Below are 21,455 nucleotides of genomic sequence, written 5' to 3'. Positions count from 1 at the left end.
CTATGTTAACAGTATTTCTCTAAAGTCATTTTTTTTTAAATCAGGTTATTTTAACTTCCATGATAAAAGAATGTGAACAAAAAGTAGAGAACAAGACCGTCCAAGAGCCTCAAGGGTAAGACATTAATTCTTTTTTTAAGGCTTTAGTTAACCTTAATTTCTCTATATAAATTTTCTTTAGGTGGGTATAGTGTTTTATATTGTGTTATTTTGTAGTCATTAATTTAGAAGACAAGAAAATCCTTTAAATCAGCAGTTCTCTAATGCTAATCCATAAACCATCTGGGAAATATAAAATTCAGATCTCTATCTCATTCTCTGTGACCTCAACATTCTGAGTCAGCCTAGGGATCTGTATATTTAAAAGCTTCCAACAAAAACACTAATTTGAAAAGATATATGCACCCCAATGTTCATAGCAGCATTATTTATAATTGCCAAGGTATGGAAGCAACCTAAGTGTCCATCAGCAGATGAATGGATAAAGAAGATGTGGGGTGTGTGTGTGTGTGTGTGTGTGTATGTGCGTATATATATATATATATATATATATATATATATATATATATATACGCACATACACACACACACACACACACACACATACATACATACATACAGTAGAATACTACTCAGCCATAAAAAAGAATGAAATTTTGCCATATACAACAACATGGATGGACTTGAAGGGTATTATGCTAAACAAAATAAGTCAGAGAAAGACAAATGCTGTATGATATCACTTATATGAAGAATCTAAAAAATACAACAAACTAGTGAATATAACAAAAAAGAAATAGACTCATAGACATAGAGAACAAACTAGTGGTTACCAGTGGGGAGAGGGAAGGATGGAGGGGCAATATAGGAGTAGAGGATTAAGAGGTACAAAGTATTATGTATAAAATAAACTACAAGGATATATTGTACAACACAGGGAATATAGCCAATATTTTATAACTATAAATGGAGTATAACCTTTAAAAATTATGAATCATTATATTATAAACCTGTAACTTATATAAGATCGTACATCAACTATACTTCAGTAAAATATAAAAATAAAATAAATACAAGCTTCCAAAGAGATTCTGATAGGTAGCTGGATTTGGGAATCACTGGTGAACATAGTTTGTAGAAATTTATGAGAGGAGTTGTAAGATTTAACTTGATTCACTGCATAAAGGATTGTCAACTTGTGAATGTTCTAGTCCCATGCTTCTAACCAAACTAATTAGAATTCAAAGATTCAGTGAAATTAAAATATGAACATAGATGCGAAAGAATAAAGTTGGGCATTTCAGGACAGGAAGTAATTTACAAATAGTCTGTGTGTACTCTCTTTCTGAAGTAACCTTGAACAGTTGATCTTAAATGGACTCTGTTAGGCATGAAAAGCTCAACGGTGTTTCCTTTATAAAACTGACTACCAGGAATAAGTGTTTCATCTTGTCAGGCTAGGTACACAGAAGCACACTCCTCCACACCCACAACCCCAAGACACACACACACACACACACACACACACGAGTCTTTTGCCTTTTACTATGAGTCAAAACTCTTGCTTTAGCCTCCTAGAATGGTGGGAGCTCTTCTATCATTTTAGCCATGGAAAGTTATAAAACAATAGACATACTTTGATAGGTTTCTATTCTGAACACAAAATCCATAAAGTTAACATTAAAGCAAATAATTCTGTTAATTTGTTGTACATTAAATATTAAAATTATTTGGTGCCTTATTAGTTTAAAATGTAAAAGGTTTTGGACCAAAATTGAGAAAAATTATATGTGAGATACATTCTAAATGAAATTTCATGAATTATCATGCAGGAATTTTACAAGAAAGAAATCTCTTTGTAACTTCCTAAGATTGCTAAGGTTATATGACCTTCCTTTTTAAGAAAAAAAAAAAAAATTCACTTTCATAATCATATTTTCCCATGTTATTCAAATCCTCTATATTATCATTTATTATTGTAACTCTTTTTTTAATTTATTTTTTTATACAGCAGGTCCTTATTAGTCATCCATTTTATACGCATCAGTGTATACATGTCAATCCCAATCTCCCAGTTCATCACACCACCACCCACACGTGCCTCTGCTTTCCCCCCTTGGTGTCCATACGTTTGTTCTCTACATCTGTGTCTCAATTTCTGCCCTGCAAACCAGTTCATCTGTACCATTTTTCTAGATTCCACATACATGCGTTAATATACGGTATTTGTTTTTCTCTTTCTGACTTACTTCGCTCTGTAGGACAGTCTCTAGATCCATCCACGTCTCTACAAATGACCCAGTTTTGTTCCTTTTTATGGCTGAGTAATACTCCATTGTATATATTTACCACATCTTCTTTATCCATTCGTCTGTTGATGGACACTTAGGTTGCTTCCATGTCCTGGCTATTGTAAATGTTATTCAAATCCTCTATATTATCATTTATTTTATTTAACTCTTACTGTAGAGAATTTCAAAATAACACAAAAATAAACATGATATAATGATTTCCCATGTACTCATCACTCAGCTTCAACAATTATCAATTCAGTCAATTTTATTTCATCTATACCCAACTCTTTTCCCCTCCCATATTCTGATATGCATCTCTAAAAGATAAGTGCTATTTTTTTAAACATAAACACAATATCATCACACCATAACAATACCTTAATATCATTTATTATCTGGCCTTTGTTCAAATTTCTAATTGTTTCATAAATGTCATTATTGATTTGTTGTTTGTTTTTTCCTTACAGTTTCTTTGAGTCAGGATCCAACATTCCATATATTATAAGTGGTTAATATGTTTCTTGAATCTCTTTCAATTCAGAGGTTCCCCTTGTATCTCTTTTTTTCTCCATACAATTTACTTGTTGAAGGAACTGAGTCATTTGTCCTATAGAGGTTCCCACAGTCCAAATCTTGCTAATTGCATTTCCCTCGTGTGTTTCAAAATGTTCCTCTGTATTTCCCATAAATTTACTAGTTGGATCTAGATCTAGAGATATAATCAGGTTTGGGGCATGTTTTTTATTTGCCAAGACTTCTACATAGGAGGAGGTGTGTTTTCATCGTGAGGCAGGTAATGTCTGATTCTCTCTTTTTTTGGTGATGTTAACATCTATTTAATGATGAATGCTAGATCCGTTAATTCATTAGCAATTACAAAATGTATTACTCTATCAATCCTTCTTCATTTGTGAGCTAGAATTCTTCAGAAAGAAAACTGTCCCCCATATGTACTACTTTTACCAAGTTATACCGTTTATATAGTAAAGACAAGATAAATGTTCAATTCTTTCTCTTTGTGTACCAGTTTCCAAAGTAATGAACTGATCCACCCTCCAACCGGAGGCAAAAGAAAAGAGAAAAGGGATTACATGCAGAAATATCAGCACTGTGCAAAAGGACAAAAGTTTCAGAATAGCATATTTGGGAACTGTAATTAAAGCTAGAGCACAGAGTATGTACGGGAGAACAATAGAGATAAGTCTATAAAGGTAGACGGGCACCGTTAATAAAGAACTTTGTATGCCACATGAGAGGTTTGGACTTATCCTGTGGCCAGGAGTCAACAAACTTTCTCTGTAAAGACAGTAAATATTTTAAGCTTTGCGATTCATACGGTCTCTGTTACAAGTACACAGTTGAACTCTGCTATTGTAGCAGTAAGCAGCCATTGACAATATGGAAATATATGGCTTTGGCTGCATTCCAATAAAACTTTATTTACAAAAACAGGCAGCAGAATGGATTTGGCCTGTGACCCTTAGTTTACCAACCCCTAGTAACTTTGCTTCTCAGGCCTTAGTGTCCATCAAAATCACCTGGAAATTTTTGGGTGCCATCTCCAGAGTTTTTGATTCAGAAGATCTGGGATGGAGCCTGAGAATTTGAATTGCAACAAATTCCCAGGTGATGTTAATACTATGGGTCCAGGAGCCACACTTTGAGAACCACTGCTTTGGAAGCCATGCTCTAGTGAATACAAGCAACAGAGAAGCAGGTGGAACAGAAAGCTACTGTAGTAACCCATGATGAAGGCAGGTGTGGGCATGGATGGGCAGGTAATAATAAGATACACTCATAAACCAGACACCACTCTCAGCATTTTTCATATATTTGCTAATAATTTATCTAAATAACCCTATGAAGTAGATACTATTACTATTCCCATTTTACAGATGACACAGAGGTTAGGTAACTTGCTCAAAGGCCGCCTAGGTACTAAGGGGAGGAACCAGCATTCAAACCCAGGCATTGTGGTTCTTGAGACCATGGTCTTAACCACCATGCTTTACTGCCTATATGTAACAGTGAGTATGAGAATAAGATGGACTCAAGATATATTCAAATGTGAACTCAGCTTAACTTGGCAACAGATTAGAGTAAGAGAGAACTAGAATCTAATAAGGATTCCCAGATTGAATGATGGCACGGCACAACCAAATGGAACTGCTCTGAAGAGGAATATTTAACATTTGAGGTACAGGAAGAAAAACACTACAAGCAGTTATTGAGATTTAGGAACAATTAGGATATAGGTGGTAATTAAAGGCTTAGGTAAGGACTAGAGGTGGATGGATGATATCACTTGGAAACGGAGCTCAGACCTGGAATTAGACCAACATTTAAAATGCAGCATTTAAGGGACTTCCCTGGTGGCGCAGTGGTTAAGAATCCGCCTGCCGATACAGGGGACTCGGGTTCAAGCCCTGGTCCGGGAAGATCCCACATGCCGGGAGCAACTAAGCCCGTGCGCCACAACTACTGAGCCTGTGCTCTAGATCCCAAGAGCCACAACTACTGAAGCCCGCACACCTAGAGCCCATGAGCCCATGCTCCACGACAACAGAAGCCACTGCAAGGAGAAGCCCGCGCACCGCAACGAAGAGTAGCCCCTGCTTGCCACAACTAGAGAAAGCCCACACGCAGCAACGAAGACCCAATGCAGCCAAAAATAAATAAATAAAATAAATAAATTATTTTAAAAAGTGCAGCATTTAAGAGAAGCTTAACTGAGAAATAGGAGGCAAATCAGAGTGGTGTCAAAAAATCAAATAGGGGTTTCAAAGAGAAGGAGTAGTGATCTTTGATTTGCAAGATATAGCGACGTGGAGAGAGAGAGAACTATTCTAGGACATAAATAATTTTAAAGATAGGCCAGAAGTAAGAGATTCTATAGATTCAGAATCAACAAGAAATGGCAGCTGGTTGCCTATGAGTTGGAAAGGAAAGATCTGAGAATCCCTTGAAAGCCTGCAGTAAGAAGACATTACTTTACAAGGCAGCCCATTTCATTTTTAACAACTCTGTTTTTAAAATATTCCTTTCTCACCCTGAGTTAAAGTCTCCCTTCCTATAACATCTACTCTCTATACCAGATTTTCATCATTTGGTGGAGGGGTCAGAGTCAGACCCTTTTGTCTAACTGATAAAAATGTAAACTCTTTCTTCAGAAAAAAAAAAAAAAAGCCATAATGCAATGGTTCTTTACTAGAAAGCTTTGTAAAATACATACCTGGGTCCTCTACCCCAGATGGAAAAAATCAGAATCACTGGGGTTAGGTCTAGGTGTCCACATTTCAAAAAGTTCCCCCAGGTAATTGTGATGTGCATCAGTAGAGCTCTATAGATATATACAGCCGTGCAGATATATATTATATATCTCATTTTTCACGAGTAACGTAGAGAGGTATCTTAAGTCTCCTAAATCTTCTCTTCTCCAAACCAAACATTCTTCATTCCTTTCACTTTTACCTCTTATGGTTTCCAGACTCCTTAGCATCATTGTTGCACTCCTCTTAGAATATCATTAACACTTGATGGGGGACTAAGCTGGTGGCGCACGCTCCCAGGGAAGCATGCTCCCAATGCAGGGGGCCCGGGTTCGATTCCTGGTCGGGGAACTGGATCCCACACTCATGCCACAACTAAGAGTTTGCATGCCACAGCTAAAGAGCTGGCGACCCGCAACTAAGGAGGCCCACCTGCCGCAACTAAGACCCAGTGCAACCAAATAAATAAATATTAAAAAAAAAGAAAAAGACTTGATGGTATCTCAAGTATTATCTGAGCCATGTATCCTGTTTTTGTAGATACAAACTAAAATCATACTTATCTTTTACTTAACACTGTTCCTTACAGAAAAAAAACAGTACTATAAACCTAGAGTGTTAAGGAAAGGCATCATGGAAAAGGTAGGGCTTGAGCTGGGAATTGAAAGATGGCTAGACATGAGATAAAAGAAGAAATATTTAAGTTGAGAATGGTTTGAACAATTAGACTAGGCAGACCTGACTCAAGGGGGTCTAGAAGTTAAGTAGTGATGGTTGGTTAAACACACACACACACGCACACATAAGAATTAGATTGCTATGTTTCTTTAATGCCATGCATATTTTATCTTGTAGGTAGTAAGTGGCCACTGAGGATTTTGAGAAGGGGTGTGATATAAAGAAGTGATTATTTAAGAGGTGAATCTGACTAATACAAGGAGACCAGATCCAAAACTTTTGGAATAATTCAATTGTAAAGTATTGGCATTAGAAATAAAAGTAAACAATAGAGAAGATGTTGTAGAATAAAGTCACAAGATTTGATGATAGTTTGAAATGGAGAGCCATTATATTCACTGTTGGGAAGAGAGGAAAGGGATAGAACCACTGGCAAGTAAAGAAATAAAAGTGAGTGATAAAAACTCTCCAGAAAATGTGCATAGAGGGAACCTACCTCAACATAATAAGGGCCATATATGACAAACCCACAGCAAGCCTCATACTCAACGGTGAAAAACTGAAAGCATTTCCACTAAGATCAGGAACAAGACAAGGATGTCCACTCTCACCACTATTATTCAACATAGTTTTGAAAGTCCTAGCCACGGCAATCAGAGAAGAAAAAGAAATAAAAGGAATAAAGATTGGAAAAGAAGTAAAACTGTCACTGTTTGCAGATGACATGATACTATGCATAGAAAATCCTAAAGATGCCACCAGAAAACTACTAGAACTAATCAATGAATTTGGTAAAGTTGCAGGATACAAAATTAATGCACAGAAATCTCTGGCATTCCTATACACCAACAACGAAAAATCAGAAAGAGAAATTAAGGAAACGATCCCATTTACCATCGCAACAAAAAGCATAACATACCTAGGAATAAAGCTGCCTAAGGAGGCGAAAGACTTGTACTCAGAAATAAAAGTGGGGAGTTATTTCTCAAGTTAGAGTATGAAAAAAAACTTGAGACATTGGCTTTAGCAAACAGTGGTAATGTGGGACTGGCCCTCAGGAAAAATGTTGTGATTCAATAAATATTTTTGAGTCATCCTATGGAGATGTTACTTAAAACTTATAGAATGAGTAAGTTTTGTAATTGAAGTACTAGAGCGAAATGCTGAGCCTTATGGAGGATTACTTTGTGGGAAGAGGAAAAGCAGCAAGAGAGGGGTATTCAGAGCACGTAGGGACAGACCAGGTTGATGTACTGGCAGGAGAGCAGTGGGAAGAAGAGACTTTCAGGATGGGCATCGTGGTCAGGTATTTAACTGAGTAACTCAGCACACACCTTTAAAGACCACATAGAACCAGAAGTCTTTGGTAGCAGCACATACTTCATGTGTAGATTTAACAGACGTCTGTTGAGCTCCTGTACCTCGCTCGCCACTCATTGTCTTTGACAGGTTCAAACATATTCTCTTACTTAGTCCTCAAGGTATTTTGCAATAACAGTTGCAAAATTTTACAGAGGAGGAAACTGAATCAGAGTGATTTAAAGCATCTTGGCCAAAGCCACAAGGCCAATAAGCTGGATTCCTTAATCCATTACAGCACAATTGTTGGATCACTGAAAAATTGTCCTTTATCAATACTCTGTTCAGTAATATGACAAACCAGCTGTCTTTAGTAGTCATTTAGATTGTGCTTACTTCCTACACAGAAGGTTGGTCAAAAAGAAAGGACAAGATTTGACACTGTCCATCAAAACTAGTGCAGCTGGCAATTGAGGACATGTTTCTTCTCCCCAACCCCGCCCCCCCAAAAAAGTAATATGTCATAGGATTGTTAAAGACCTCACTGTGATTTCATTTACTCATCTGTGAAAATAGGGATAATATCTATCTTCCAGTGTTGCTGTAAGAATTAAATGAAGTAATGCTGATAATAAGAAGAATAACTAACACTTAGAGCATGCTATTACGTGCCTGGCACTGCTAATAAGCACTTTACACTTGTATAATCCTAAATAGCCCTGTGAGGTAGGTACTAGAATTATCTCCATTTTATAGATGAGGAAACAGAGATTAAATAACTTGCCCAAAGTCACACAGCTGGTAAATGACAGAACCGAGATTCAGTCTCATTCCACACTTGCTCCTAATCACTATACCACACTGCTTCCTTTAAAAAAACAATGAACATGAAAGCTGCTAACCTATTATGGTACCAAAAAAACTCTACTCCATAAATACTAGTTTCCCTTTTGTGATACCAGTTCAGAATGTATTTATTAATGTCATACTACTGAAGAAATGAAAAAATAGATATTTTAGTTTTTTAATTGCTTTACACGCATTTCAAATTTTCTTTCCTAGCTCAATGTCAATTGCTGCAAGCTTAGTGAGTGAAGATACAAAGACCAAGTTTTTGAACAAAATGGGCCAGTTGACAACATCAGGTGCCATGTTGGCCAATGTGTTTCAGAGAAAGAAGTAAAAGCAGGAAGGAAGCCCCCAGTAAACACTAAATGGACCTCAAGCAGACTGGTTCCTTGTACTTGAAGTACTTGCCTTTTTTAATTTCTTTTTTATGTTCTTGCATTATAATTTTATCTTACCCTCCAAAGATATTTGCACTGCTTTTGATTATTGCTGTATATCTGTTAATTTTGGAGTTACAACTGTGGTGATAAAAAATTGAGTTGATAGTCTGTACCAAGTCCCTCCTCTATGTTCTTGTCTTTCAGAATAATTTTATATATATATAGAAGAGGTTTTTTTTTAAGTTTTGGATGGGATATTAGCAAATATCTGTATGATACACTAAGCTATTACAGTGGTACTTAAAATAATGTAAATTTGAAGTCATTGTTATAAAGTAATAAAAGTGGAGATTACTTAAGTATTTAAATTATGAAAGAATAATGCAGACTTTTTATTGTTTCTTAACTGACTAGAAAGAGCCACCAGCATTACTCTGTGCCTTTTGGACTTCAGTTTGTGTGTCTGTAGGAATGGTGTGCATTCCATTCACACAGTGTTTATAATACTGCAATGAATTTGAATTGCAAATCCTACAGTAAGTAGATAATAATGAAACTTTCAATATTTCAGCACTCTCATGAATATTCTTTAAGTGCTATTTAAACCTCCCCATCACTTACATGCGTATAATGGACTTACCTGAGGAAACCCAGCACAGAAGCATGGGGAGTGGTTAACCAAGGTGAATTTTACATACTGGTGTGTAGTAGATTTAAATTCTCAAAACTAAATTTAAGTAAGAAGAACTAATAATTGTGACATTTTTTCCCAAACCGAAATACAGAAGAGAATATGGTTTGAATCTAATATTTAACACCTATTTACATAAAACATTTTATTTAAGATGTTTTCTAATGATTTTAATTTCAGAGATTATCTTTTCATTCTGTGTGTTACAGAGAAGTACAGAAAAGTTCAGGACATTTGGGGGCTGCTTTTTTCCCTCTAAACTAAAAATGACATTGGCTAAATTATTACTGGTTAGTCATCACCTTGTCCCTTGAAGTCAGTGACTATTCTTGTGTTTGATATATATTACATAGAGTCTTAAGTCAGTGTACCGTTCCACTGGAATTTGACGGTTGTCTTTAAAGTAACGCAACTTAAAGTAGAAAAGAGTGGTCCTGGACATAGAAGGGAGGTGGTTGGTTTAAGGGGTTAATGTGAGGCCTTTTTGAAAAATGCATATTTTGGTAAAGAGAATTCTCTTTTGAGCACAGCTGATACAAATGGGTGATTGTCATGTTTGTTGTATAAACTGGTTTAATACACTTGGAACATAGGTGGATTATATTCACTTCCTGGGAAAGCTAGCTTACCACATATTAAAGCTTATAAAATAAGTTGCCATAGGCAAAGCCATTTAAAAAGTTTATTCTGAAATTATTTCTTTTACCTACAGTGAAATAATTGTTAACTAATTAGTCTTTATGGAAACTGTTGGATTCTAGGCATTCCTGAGAAATTGAAAGTGGCTACCTTTCATGTCAAAAATGTTGATCTATTATAAATAAAATGTTTTTGCATACTTGTTTTGGTTTTTGCTATGTGTGTTTATTTTCATTTTGAAACACTATATCCTATATCCAAGCAAAATGAAATGAGAAAGTGTATATTCATTAAAATATATTTTATTTTAGGAATATAAGCTACATAAGTTACCTATTTTAGTTTACTTTTACTAAAAAAAGATTATGTTGTATAAAATTAATACATTTCTGAGGTGATTTAAAGAAAAAATGTTTAAATTCTTATTTGCTTTGAACTGTAGTAGAATTAGTATGTTTATTACCTGGTGAATAAATATAATGTATTTTTAATGTGATAATTTTTATTAATTTGTGACTCCATTTATCTAAATGCTAATGGTTTTTTTGGAAAGGCACCAGCTAGCAAGATACACAATATATCTCAAGTGAGTCCCCCTTATTATGCTGTTAAATATCTTAATGTCAGTAAGACGTCCCATTTATTTTCACGTTGATTTTTATGGTAAAATATGGATTCTTTAAACACAAGACAGTCACTAATCACTGGAACTGCCTGTGTTCTTCCAAAACAAGCTGTAAAACTCCCATCCTCACTCTTTTTAAACAGAAGTAAAAATGATACAAATAAAAGTTAAGTTTGCAAAGTAATGAAAAGTTAATTTGAAATTATGCTCCAAAGCAAGCCAGAGACTAAAATTTTTCAGAAATCCAGAAGTGCCATAGTTAACAATTTTGCTGACTTATTCCAAGAGCGATGCTTGAGTAGTAGCACTATCTACCTCTCTATGCATAGTATCCTTGACCTTCATTTGTTTCCATCAGCGAGCCTTTTGAAAGATTACTTTGCTAAACATCAGATTGACTTACAACCTGAATGAAATTGTGAGTAATTTAAGTAATTTTAATGGGATATCAATTCAAGGTGCTATCAAACTTCCTTTTCTTACAGAAAAAAGAAAAAAAATTGGTTCAAAGAGTCTCTGAACTAAAATTTAGGGAGATGAAATCAGTGTGTGCTGAATTGTCTTTTCATGACCCTGATTTTTAACATAAACTATTTTAGACCATTATTTGACCTTTAAGGACATAACTTTGTCTAGACCTACCTTGTTGATCTTTGAACAGTGATAGCCAACTGCCGCTAACATTTTGTGCTGATTACCAATTTCTTAACTACTTTTTGTGTAAATAGTGTATATTTAAAGAGCTTTGTAATTGGCTACTCTAATTCCTAAAATTCTCCAGATTGTCCAGGTAACAATATTCCAACTTTATTTTGGTTGTTAACTCTCTTACAAGCAAACTGTGAAATAAATTTAGCCTTTCATATGAATAGACGTGTTTGAAAGTTGTAATGTAACGTTGCAGTGTACTTGGTTTGGTTACTATTTTATTTCTGTATGTTTAAAAATAATAGGTTAAAGCTATATGCTACTAATCAAAAATAGTAATTGTATCTGTATATTGGTAAAATAATTGGATTTTAGACTATTTTTATACTACATAAGGATGCTCTGCATGCATTTCATCTGTGGAATCTGTGTGCTAATCACAATCTGAGAGTGCCACATCTCATCATTCCTATTTTCCCTTCAGGACTAACTACAGGAAACTTTGTGTTGATTGCCTTCTTTATGGTTTACCTTGTTTGTGTATTTAAAAAAATCTTAAAATAAAAATTTCTATTCACTGTAAGAGCATACCAATCATAAAGTACACAATAGTTAATATAAACTTACCACAGTATTTAAAAACTTTATTATGTGTTTTTGATAGTATATAAATAATTTCTTCAGTTCAGTGTGGTGAGGAATGTAAATTATTTGCTTTTCTCCGAAGAGTCTTCAGTAATATCTGGAAAATTCTGTTCAAAGCATGTCTATATTAGAGGACTGTTTGCACGCGGGCTTTCTCTAGTTGCGGTGAGCAGGGGCTACTCTTCGTTGAGGTGCGCAAGCTTCTCATTGCAGTGGCTTCTCTTGTTGCAGAGCACGGGCTCTAGGCACACGGGCTTCAGTAGTCGTGGCTCGCAGGCTCTAGAGCGCACGGACTTCAGTAGTTGTGGCACATGGGCTTAGTTGCTCCGCGGCACGTGGGATCTTCCTGGACCAGGGATCGAACCCGTGTCCCCTGAATTGGCAGGCGGATTCTTAACCACTGCACCACCAGGGAAGTCCTATTTTACTATTTTAATTCCTTTTATTTCATTAAAGATTACTCCATTATATTTATTTCAATTAGATCATTTCATGAATAGATTTCTTGAGGGACTTTAATGTAGCAATATTTATGTTGTCTGTAAACTACCATTTTGTGTCATTATAGGTATTAAATTCTTTGTCAGTAATGTTATTTAGGGTTGTCATTTGTTGATAGCAGTCTGCTTTTTAAAATTTTAAACTACTATCTTAGTGCAAAAGCAACCCTCTCTTGAACTGTTGGCATTTGCAACCTTGGATATTTTTAGATATGGATTTTCAAAAAAGCTGGAAATATTATAAATATCTCTATATAAAATATGCATTGTTGAATAGTACTAATAATTTCTCATTGACTTTATGATTTCATAGATGCTTTATCTTTATTTCTGACAATTACTTGACAGTTCTTTAAATTTTTAGCTTTCTGTTTGTAAGCTGTCCGTCATGTATCAAATAACGAACTTATAATGAATGCTTTAATAATGTAAATCATTTCCTAATTTATTTTTTATATGGATTTTATAAATATAGTCACCTTTCTAACAAATTCTTTTGTCTTACCATCAAAGAGAATGAAAATAATAATATGCTTTCTATTCCTCACAAGACTTTATGAAAATTACATAATAGTAAACCTGAAAGTGTTTTAGCACTTCTAAAGTTTTATGAAAGGTCAAAGTGAAATTTTAAATTTTAAATTACTGAATCACTAAAGTGTGGATAACCCCCTCCCTCATACTTTTGTTTTCTAGTAAGTGAACAGGTTACCATGCCAGGCATGATTTACCTAATACTGAAGTAGAAGGCAGAAACAACTTTTGATGGTTACTTTGGCCTACTTTAACCACTCCCAGAGTCTCCAACCTAGTGAAGACTAGTTAAGTAAATTTGCTCTTTAGGGACTTCCCTGGCAGTCCAGTGGTTAAGACTCTGTGCTTCCACTGTAGGGGGCATGAGTTCAATCCCTGGTCAGGGAATTAAGCTCCCATGTGCCGTGCGGTGAAGCCAAAAAAAAATTTTTTTTTGCTCTTTATTTACTAAAACTTGTGATTAAATTAAAATTTTTTCAAAGACCCAAGTAAATTAGTTTGATAGATTCATTTTCCATTACATAAGTTGTTTAGGTTTTGAAAAAGTTTTACCCTCTGCATCCCCACTGTTGTCTGTTAGTACACATTTGATTCTTATAGTAACTAGCTTTGACATGTAGTTTGAACTTCCAGGCTCCCTGTAACTAAACTTTTCATACTGAGGAAAGCAAAATAAGAACTGGCATTTCTTGAAAATAATTGGCTTCTACTGCTATCTAAGAGAAGGAAATCCTTCAGTTAACCATGGACCAATAAAAAAAAAAAAAGAATTCAGGTTTCTTGCTGAAGCTACAGAAGTCTTCATAAGGAGGTAAATGCTACATATCAACTTTGGAGACCATTTTGCTTTCTTTGTCATACTACAGAAACACTTAATATTGTAATCATCCGCAAGAAATTATGAAGAGGTGACAGAAGACTAGAGATGAACAAATGTCCTGATTTTTAAAAATGAGAAGCCAGTAGATTTTATAAAATGTGGATTCCCATCTAGTTCTCAATTTATATAAAGCCTCTTCAAGTTGGCCCTTTCTAACCACCCAATTCAAAGTAACCGTTGTAATTCCTTCATCAGCCTGGTGTATCTTTTTCATGATTCTTACCAGCACTCATTTTCTTATTTTTTACTGTCCGTCTCTCTCACTAGACTCAGCTCCATGAGAGAAAATGTTGTCTATCCTTTTCAACCAGTGTCTCTCCAGTACTTGAAGAATGCCTGGTATATGGTTGGTACTCAACAAATATTGATTGAATGAATTAATGAATTGTTGAGCTTGATATCAATTCTATGCAAGTTTTCTAATTAGATTAAAAGAGTGAGGACTTCCCTGGTGGCGCAGTGGTTGGGAATCCTCCCGCCAATGCAGGGGACACGGGTTTGAGCCCTGGTCCGAGAAGATCCCACATGCCTCGGAGCAACTAAGCCCGTGCGCCACCACTACTGAGCCTGCGCTCTAAAGCCCGCGAGCCACAACTATTGAAGCCCGCGCGCCTAGAGCCCGTGCTCCACAACAAGAGAAGCCACTGCAATGAGAAGCCCACGCACCACAACGAAGAGTAGCCCCCGCTCGCCGCAACTAAAGAATGCCCACGCGCAGCAACGAAGACCCAATGCAGCCAAAAATAAATAAATAAATAAAATTTAAAAAGAGTGATTATGAGGATAATCAGAAGTCCCCAAAACAGTATGAGTTTACTGAGACTACATTCTGAACTAACCTAATGTCCTTTTCATAGAGCCATTATATATATACATATATATATATATTTTTTTTTAATTGATTGATTGATTGCTATGTTGGGTCTTCGTTTCTGTGCTAGGGCTTTCTCTAGTTGCGGCAAGCGGGGGCCACTCTTCATCGCGGTGCGCGGGCCTCTCACTGTCGTGGCCTCTCGTTGCGGAGCACAGGCTCCAGACGCGCAGGCTCAGTAGTTGTGGCTCACGGGCCCAGTTGCTCCGTGGCATGTGGGATCCTCCCAGACCAGGGCTCAAACACGTGTTCCCTGCATTAGCAGGCAGATTCTCAACCACTGCGCCACCAGGGAAGCCAGAGCCATTATATTTTGATCAGGAGAATTGTGTAGTCTTGTGCATTATGAGCTCAGCAAAGTATTTGACTGTTTCTCTTAATGTCTTTATTTATTTCCAACGTAGAAAATATGGGTAAATAAAAGTGCAGATTAAGAGCTGTGCCATGCGCATATGGCCTAAAAAGCTCTCGGAGCTTGTATTCATATCTCTGGCTCCCTGGGCAGCGCCTTTAACAACAAACCTTACCACGTTTCCTAAGCCATTTGTAACTGTAGGGAAACTACCCCTCTCTAAGGATTATAAAGTCATTCACCATTCAACCTGTGTATTATTTTTGGAGTACCTATGTTGTGCTAGGCATGGGATGCAATGAATGAGACCAACAGAGAACAGAGCTTGCAGCCAGGCAAGGAAACAAACAGGTTGAGAGGGAAGGGCTGAGGAGGACTTACCTTAATTAGGGTGATTACTTTGGAAGGCCTCTCTAAGGTGACATTGTACCTGAAAACTAGGAAGAATGGGCTTTAACTATTTGGAAATAGGAAGAGAAGAAAAAGCAGTATATGCATAAGCCTTGGTGTATTTAAGGCATTGGAAAAAGAAGGCCAGTGTGGCTGGAGCATTTTGAAATGAGATGGAGTATCAAAAGGTGAAATTGGAGAGGGGTATAGCCAGATCACAGAAGGCCTTGAGCACTATGGTTAGAAGTTAGAAAGGGAAGCCTTTGCATAGTTGAAGTAGTAGAATGACTTGATCCAATTTGCATTCCGATTAGATATACTTATGCTTTGTAAGAGTGCTTTGGAAAAGGGTATGAGTCGAGGCTACACACAGAAGCCTAGCAGCAATCTAAGCAAGAGATGATGGCAGCTTGGACAAAAATGGAGGGAAAAAGGCTGATCTGAGAGAGAGAGAGAGATATATATATATATATATATATATATACTTTTTTTGTGTGTGTGTGGCTGTGTTGGGTCTTTGTTGCTGCACGCAGGCTTTCTTTAGTTGCGGTGAGCGGGGGCTACTCTTCATTGCGGTGTGCGGGCTTCTCATTGCGGTGGCTTCTCTTGTTGCGGAGCATGGGCTCTAGGTGTGCGGGCTTCAGTAGTTGTGGCTCACGGGCTCTAGAGTGCAGGCTCAGTAGTTGTGGTTTGAGGGCTTAGTTGCTACGCGGCATGTGGGATCTTCCCGGACCAGGGCTCGAACCCATGTCCCCTGCATTGGCAGGCGGATTCTTAACCTCTGCGCCACCAGGGAAGTCCCTGAGATATATATATATATATATATATATATATTTTTTTTTAAACATCTTTATTGAAGTATAATTGCTTTACAATGGTGTGTTAGCTTCTGCTTTATAACAAAGTGAATCAGTTATACATATACATATGTTCCCATATCTCTTCCCTCTTGCATCTCCCTCCCTCCCTCCCTCCCTATCCCACCCCTCTAGGTGGTCACAAAGCACCGAGCTGATCTCCCTGTGCTATGCGGCTGCTTCCCACTAGCTATCTATTTTACATTTGATAGTGTATATATGTCCATGCCACTCTCTCACCCTGTCACATCTCACCCTTCCCCCTCCCCATATCCTCAAGTCCATTCTCTAGTAGGTCTGTGTCTTTATTCCCATCTTGCCACTAGGTTCTTCATGACCTTTTTTTTTTTTTTTCCCTTAGATTCCATATATATGTGTTAGCATACTGTATTTCTTTTTCTCTTTCTGACTTACTTCACTCTGTATGACAGACTCTAACTCCATCCACCTCATTACAAACACCTCCATTTCATTTCTTTTTATGGCTGAGTAATATTCCATTGTATATATGTGCCACATCTTCTTTATCCATTCATCCGATGATGGACACCTAGGTTGCTTCCATGTCCTGGCTATTGTAAACAGAGCTGCAATGAATATTTTGGTACATGACTCTTTCTGAATTATGGTTTTCTCAGGGTATATGCCCAGTAGTGGGATTGCTGGGTCGTATGGTAGTTCTATTTTTAGTTTTTTAAGGAACCTCCATACTGTTCTCCATAGTGGCTGTATCAATTTACATTCCCACCAACAGTGCAAGAGGGTTCCCTTTTCTCCACACCCTCTCCAGCATTTATTGTTTCTAGATTTTTTGATGATGGCCATTCTGACCGGTGTGAGATGATACCTCGTTGTAGTTTTGATTTGCCTTTCTCTAATGATTAATGATGTTGAGCATTCTTTCATGTGTCTGTTGGCAATCTGTATATCTTCTTTGGAGAAATGTCTATTTAGGTCTTCTGCCCATTTTTGGATTGGGTTGTTTGTTTTTTTGTTATTGAGCTGCATGAGCTGCTTGTAAATCTTGGAGATTAATCCTTTGTCAGTTGCTTCATTTGCAAATATTTTCTCCCATTCTGAGGGTTGTCTTTTGGTCTTGTTTATGGTTTCCTTTGCTGTGCAAAAGCTTTTAAGTTTCATTAGGTCCCATTTGTTTATTTGTGTTTTTATTTCCATTTCTCTAGGACCTGGGTCAAAAAGGATCTTGCTGTGATTTATGTCATAGAGTGTTCTGCCTATGTTTTCCTCTAAGAGTTTGATAGTGTCTGGCCTTACACTTAGGTCTTTAATCCATTTTGAGTTTATTTTTGTGTATGGTGTCAGGGAGTGTTCTAATTTCATACTTTTACATGTACCTGTCCAATTTTCCCAGCACCACTTATTGAAGAGGCTGTCTTTTCTCCACTGTATATGCTTGCCTCCTTTATCAAAGATAAGTTGACCATATGTGCGTGGGCTTATCTCTGGGCTTTCTATCCTGTTCCATTGATCTATATTTCTGTTTTTGTGCCAGTACCAAACTGTCTTGATTACTGTAGCTTTGTAATATAGTCTGAAGTCAGGGAGCCTGATTCCTCCAGCTCCATTTTTCGTTCTCAAGATTGCTTTGGCTATTCGGGGTCTTTTGTGTTTCCATACAAATTGTGAAATTTTTTGTTCTAGTTCTGTGAAAAATGCCAGTGGTAGTTTGATAGGGATTGCATTGAATCTGTAGATTGCTTTGGGTAGCAGAGTCATTTTCACAATGTTGATTCTTCCAATCCAAGAACATGGTATATCTCTCCATCTATTTGTATCATCTTTAATTTCTTTCATCAGTGTCCTATAATTTTCTGCATACAGGTCTTTTGTCTCCTTAGGTAGGTTTATTCCTAGATATTTTATTCTTTTTGTTGCAATGGTAAACGGGAGTGTTTTCTTAATTTCACTTTCAGATTTTTCATCATTAGTATACAGGAATGCAAGAGATTTCTGTGCATTAATTTTGTATCCTGCTACTTTACCAAATTCATTGATTAGCTCTAGTAGTTTTCTGGTAGCATCTTTTGGATTCTCTATGTATAGTATCATGTCATCTGCAAACAGTGACAGCTTTACTTCTTCTTTTCCGATTTGGATTCCTTTTATTTCTTTTTCTTCTCTGATTGCTGTGGCTAACACTTCCAAAACTATGTTGAATAATAGTGGTGAGAGTGGGCAACCTTGTCTTGTTCCTGATCTTAGTGGAAATGGTTTCAGTTTTTCACCATTGAGGACAATGTTGTCTGTGGGTTTGTCATATACGGTCTTTATTATGTTGAGGAAAGTTCCCTCTATGCCTACTTTCTGCAGGACTTTTATCATAAATGGGTGTTGAATTTTGTCGAAAGCTTTCTCTGCATCTATTGAGATGATCATATGGTTTTTCTCCTTCAATTTGTTAATATGATGTATCACGTTGATTGATTTGCGTATATTGAAGAATCCTTGCATTCCTGGGATAAACCCCACTTGATCATGGTGTATAATCCTTTTAATGTGCTGTTGGATTCTGTTTGCTAGTATTTTCTTGAGGATTTTTGCATCTATGTTCATCAGTGATATTGGCCTGTAGTTTTCTTTCTTTGTGACATCTTTGTCTGGTTTTGGTATCAGGGTGATGGTGGCCTCGTAGAATGAGTTGGGGAGTGTTCCTCCCTCTGCTATATTTTGGAAGAGTTTGAGAAGGATAGGTGTTAGCTCTTCTCTAAATGTTTGATAGAATTCGCCTGTGAAGCCATCTGGTCCTGGGCTTTTGTGTGTTGGAAGATTTTTAATCACAGTTTCAATTTCAGTGCTTGTGATTGGTCTGTTCATATTTTCTATTTCTTCCTGGTTCAGTCTTGGCAGGTTGTGCATTTCTAAGAATCTGTCCATTTCTTCCAGGTTGTCCATTTTATTGGCATAGAGTTGCTTGTAGTAATCTCTCATGATCGTTTGTATTTCTGCAGTGTCAGTGGTTACTTCTCCTTTTTCATTTCTAATTCTATTAATTTGAGTCTTCTCCCTTTTTCTCTTGATGAGTCTGGCTAATGGTTTATCAATTTTGTTTATCTTCTCAAAGAACCAGCTTTTAGTTTCATTGATTTTTGCTATTGTTTCCTTCATTTCTTTTTCATTTATTTCTGATCTGATCTTTATGATTTCTTTCCTTCTGCTAGCTTTGGGGTTTTTTTGTTCTTCTTTCTCTAATTGCTTTAGGTGCAAGGTTAGGTTGTTTATTCGAGATGTTTCCTGTTTCTTGATGTAGGCTTGTATTGCTATAAACTTCCCTCTTAGAACTGCTTTTGCTGCATCCCATAGGTTTTGGATCATCATGTCTCCATTGTCATTTGTTTCTAGGTATTTTTTGATTTCCCCTTTGATTTCTTCAGTGATCACTTCGTTATTAAGTAGTGTATTGTGTAGCCTCCATGTGTTTGTATTTTTTACAGATCTTTTCCTGTAATTGATATCTAGTCTCATAGCATTGTGGTCGGAAAAGATACTTGATACGATTTCAATTTTTTAAAATTTACCAAGGCTTGATTTGTGACCCAAGATATGATCTATCCTGGAGAATGTTCCATGAGCACTTGAGAAAAATGTGTATTCTGTTGTTTTGGGGTGGAATGTCCTATAAATATCAATTAAGTCCATCTTGTTTAATGTATCATTTAAAGCTTGTGTTTCCTTATTTATTTTCATTTTGGATGATCTGTCCATTGGTGAAAGTGGGGTGTTAAAGTCCCCTACTATGATTGTGTTACTGTCGATTTCCCCTTTTATGGCTATTAGTATTTGCCTTATGTATTGAGGTGCTCCTATGTTGGGTGCATAAATATTTACAATTGTTATACCTTCCTCTTGGATCGATCCCTTGATCATTATATAGTGTCCTTCTTTGTCTCTTGTAATAGTCTTTATTTTAAAGTCTATTTTGTCTGATATGAGAATTGCTACTCCAGCTTTCTTTTGATTTCCATTTGCATGGAATATCTTTTTCCATCCCCTCACTTTCAGTCTGTATGTGTCTCTAGGTCTGAAGTGGGTCTCTTGTAGACAGCATATATATGGGTCTTGTTTTTGTATCCATTCAGCCAGTCTGTGTCTTTTGGTGGGAGCATTTAATCCATTTACATTTAAGGTAATTATCGATACGTATGTTCCTATTCCCATTTTCTTAAATGTTTTGGGTTTGTTATTGTAGGTGTTTTCCTTCTCTTGTGTTTCTTGCCTAGAGAAGTTCCTTTAGCATTTGTTGTAAAGCTGGTTTGGTGGTGCTGAACTCTCAGCTTTTGCTTGTCTGTAAATGTTTTAATTTCTCCATCAAATCTGAATGAGATCCTTGCTGGGTAGAGTAATCTTGGTTGTAGGTTTTTCTCCTTCATCACTTTAAGTATATCCTGCCACTCCCTTCTGGCTTGTAGAGTTTCTGCTGAAAGATCAGCTGTTAACCTTATGGGGATGCCCTTGTGTGTTATTTGTTGTTTTTCCCTTGCTGCTTTTAATATGTTTTCTTTATATTTAATTTTTGATAGTTTGATTAATATGTGTCTTGGTGTGTTTCTCCTTGGATTTATCCTGTATGGGACTCTCTGTGCTTCCAGGACTTGATTAACGATTTCCTTTCCCATATTAGGGAAGTTTTCAACTATAATCTCTTCAAATATTTTCTCAGTCCCTTTCTTTTTCTCTTCTTCTTCTGGGACCCCTATAATTCGAATGTTGGTGCGTTTAATGTTGTCCCAGAGGTCTCTGAGACTGTCCTCAGTTCTTTTCATTCTTTTTTCTTTATTCTGCTCTGCAGTAGTTATTTCCACCATTTTATCTTCCAGGTCACTTATCCGTTCTTCTGCCTCAGTTATTCTGCTATTGATCCCATCTAGAGTATTTTTAATTTCATTTATTGTGCTTTTCATCGTTGCTTGGTTCCTCTTTAGTTCTTCTACGTCCTTGTTAAATGTTTCTTGCATTTTGTCTATTCTATTTCCAAGACTTTGGATCATCCTTACTATCATTATTCTGAATTCTTTTTCAGGTAGACTACCTATTTC

At 36.6% G+C, this 21,455-nt stretch overlaps 1 protein-coding gene across 4 annotated transcripts in view; it reads left to right on the top strand.

Moving 5' to 3' along the window:
* Positions 1–10,240, top strand: part of RELCH (RAB11 binding and LisH domain, coiled-coil and HEAT repeat containing) — a 123,333-nt gene extending 113,093 nt beyond the window's left edge. For all 4 annotated transcript variants that reach the window (XM_061170508.1, XM_061170507.1, XM_061170506.1 and 1 more), the window contains 2 exons: positions 45–115; positions 8,603–10,240. In XM_061170508.1, the coding sequence (XP_061026491.1) occupies positions 45–115; positions 8,603–8,723 (192 nt within the window). In that variant the 3' untranslated portion in view covers positions 8,724–10,240. The remainder of the gene's footprint in view (positions 1–44; positions 116–8,602) is intronic.
* The last annotated feature ends 11,215 nt before the right edge of the window (positions 10,241–21,455 follow it).

The sequence above is a fragment of the Eubalaena glacialis genome, chromosome 15 (assembly GCF_028564815.1).
Source record: "Eubalaena glacialis isolate mEubGla1 chromosome 15, mEubGla1.1.hap2.+ XY, whole genome shotgun sequence".
Lineage (NCBI taxonomy): Eukaryota > Metazoa > Chordata > Mammalia > Artiodactyla > Balaenidae > Eubalaena > Eubalaena glacialis.
Note: the sequence above shows the minus strand (reverse complement) of the source record. Positions and strands in the feature narration are given on the sequence as shown.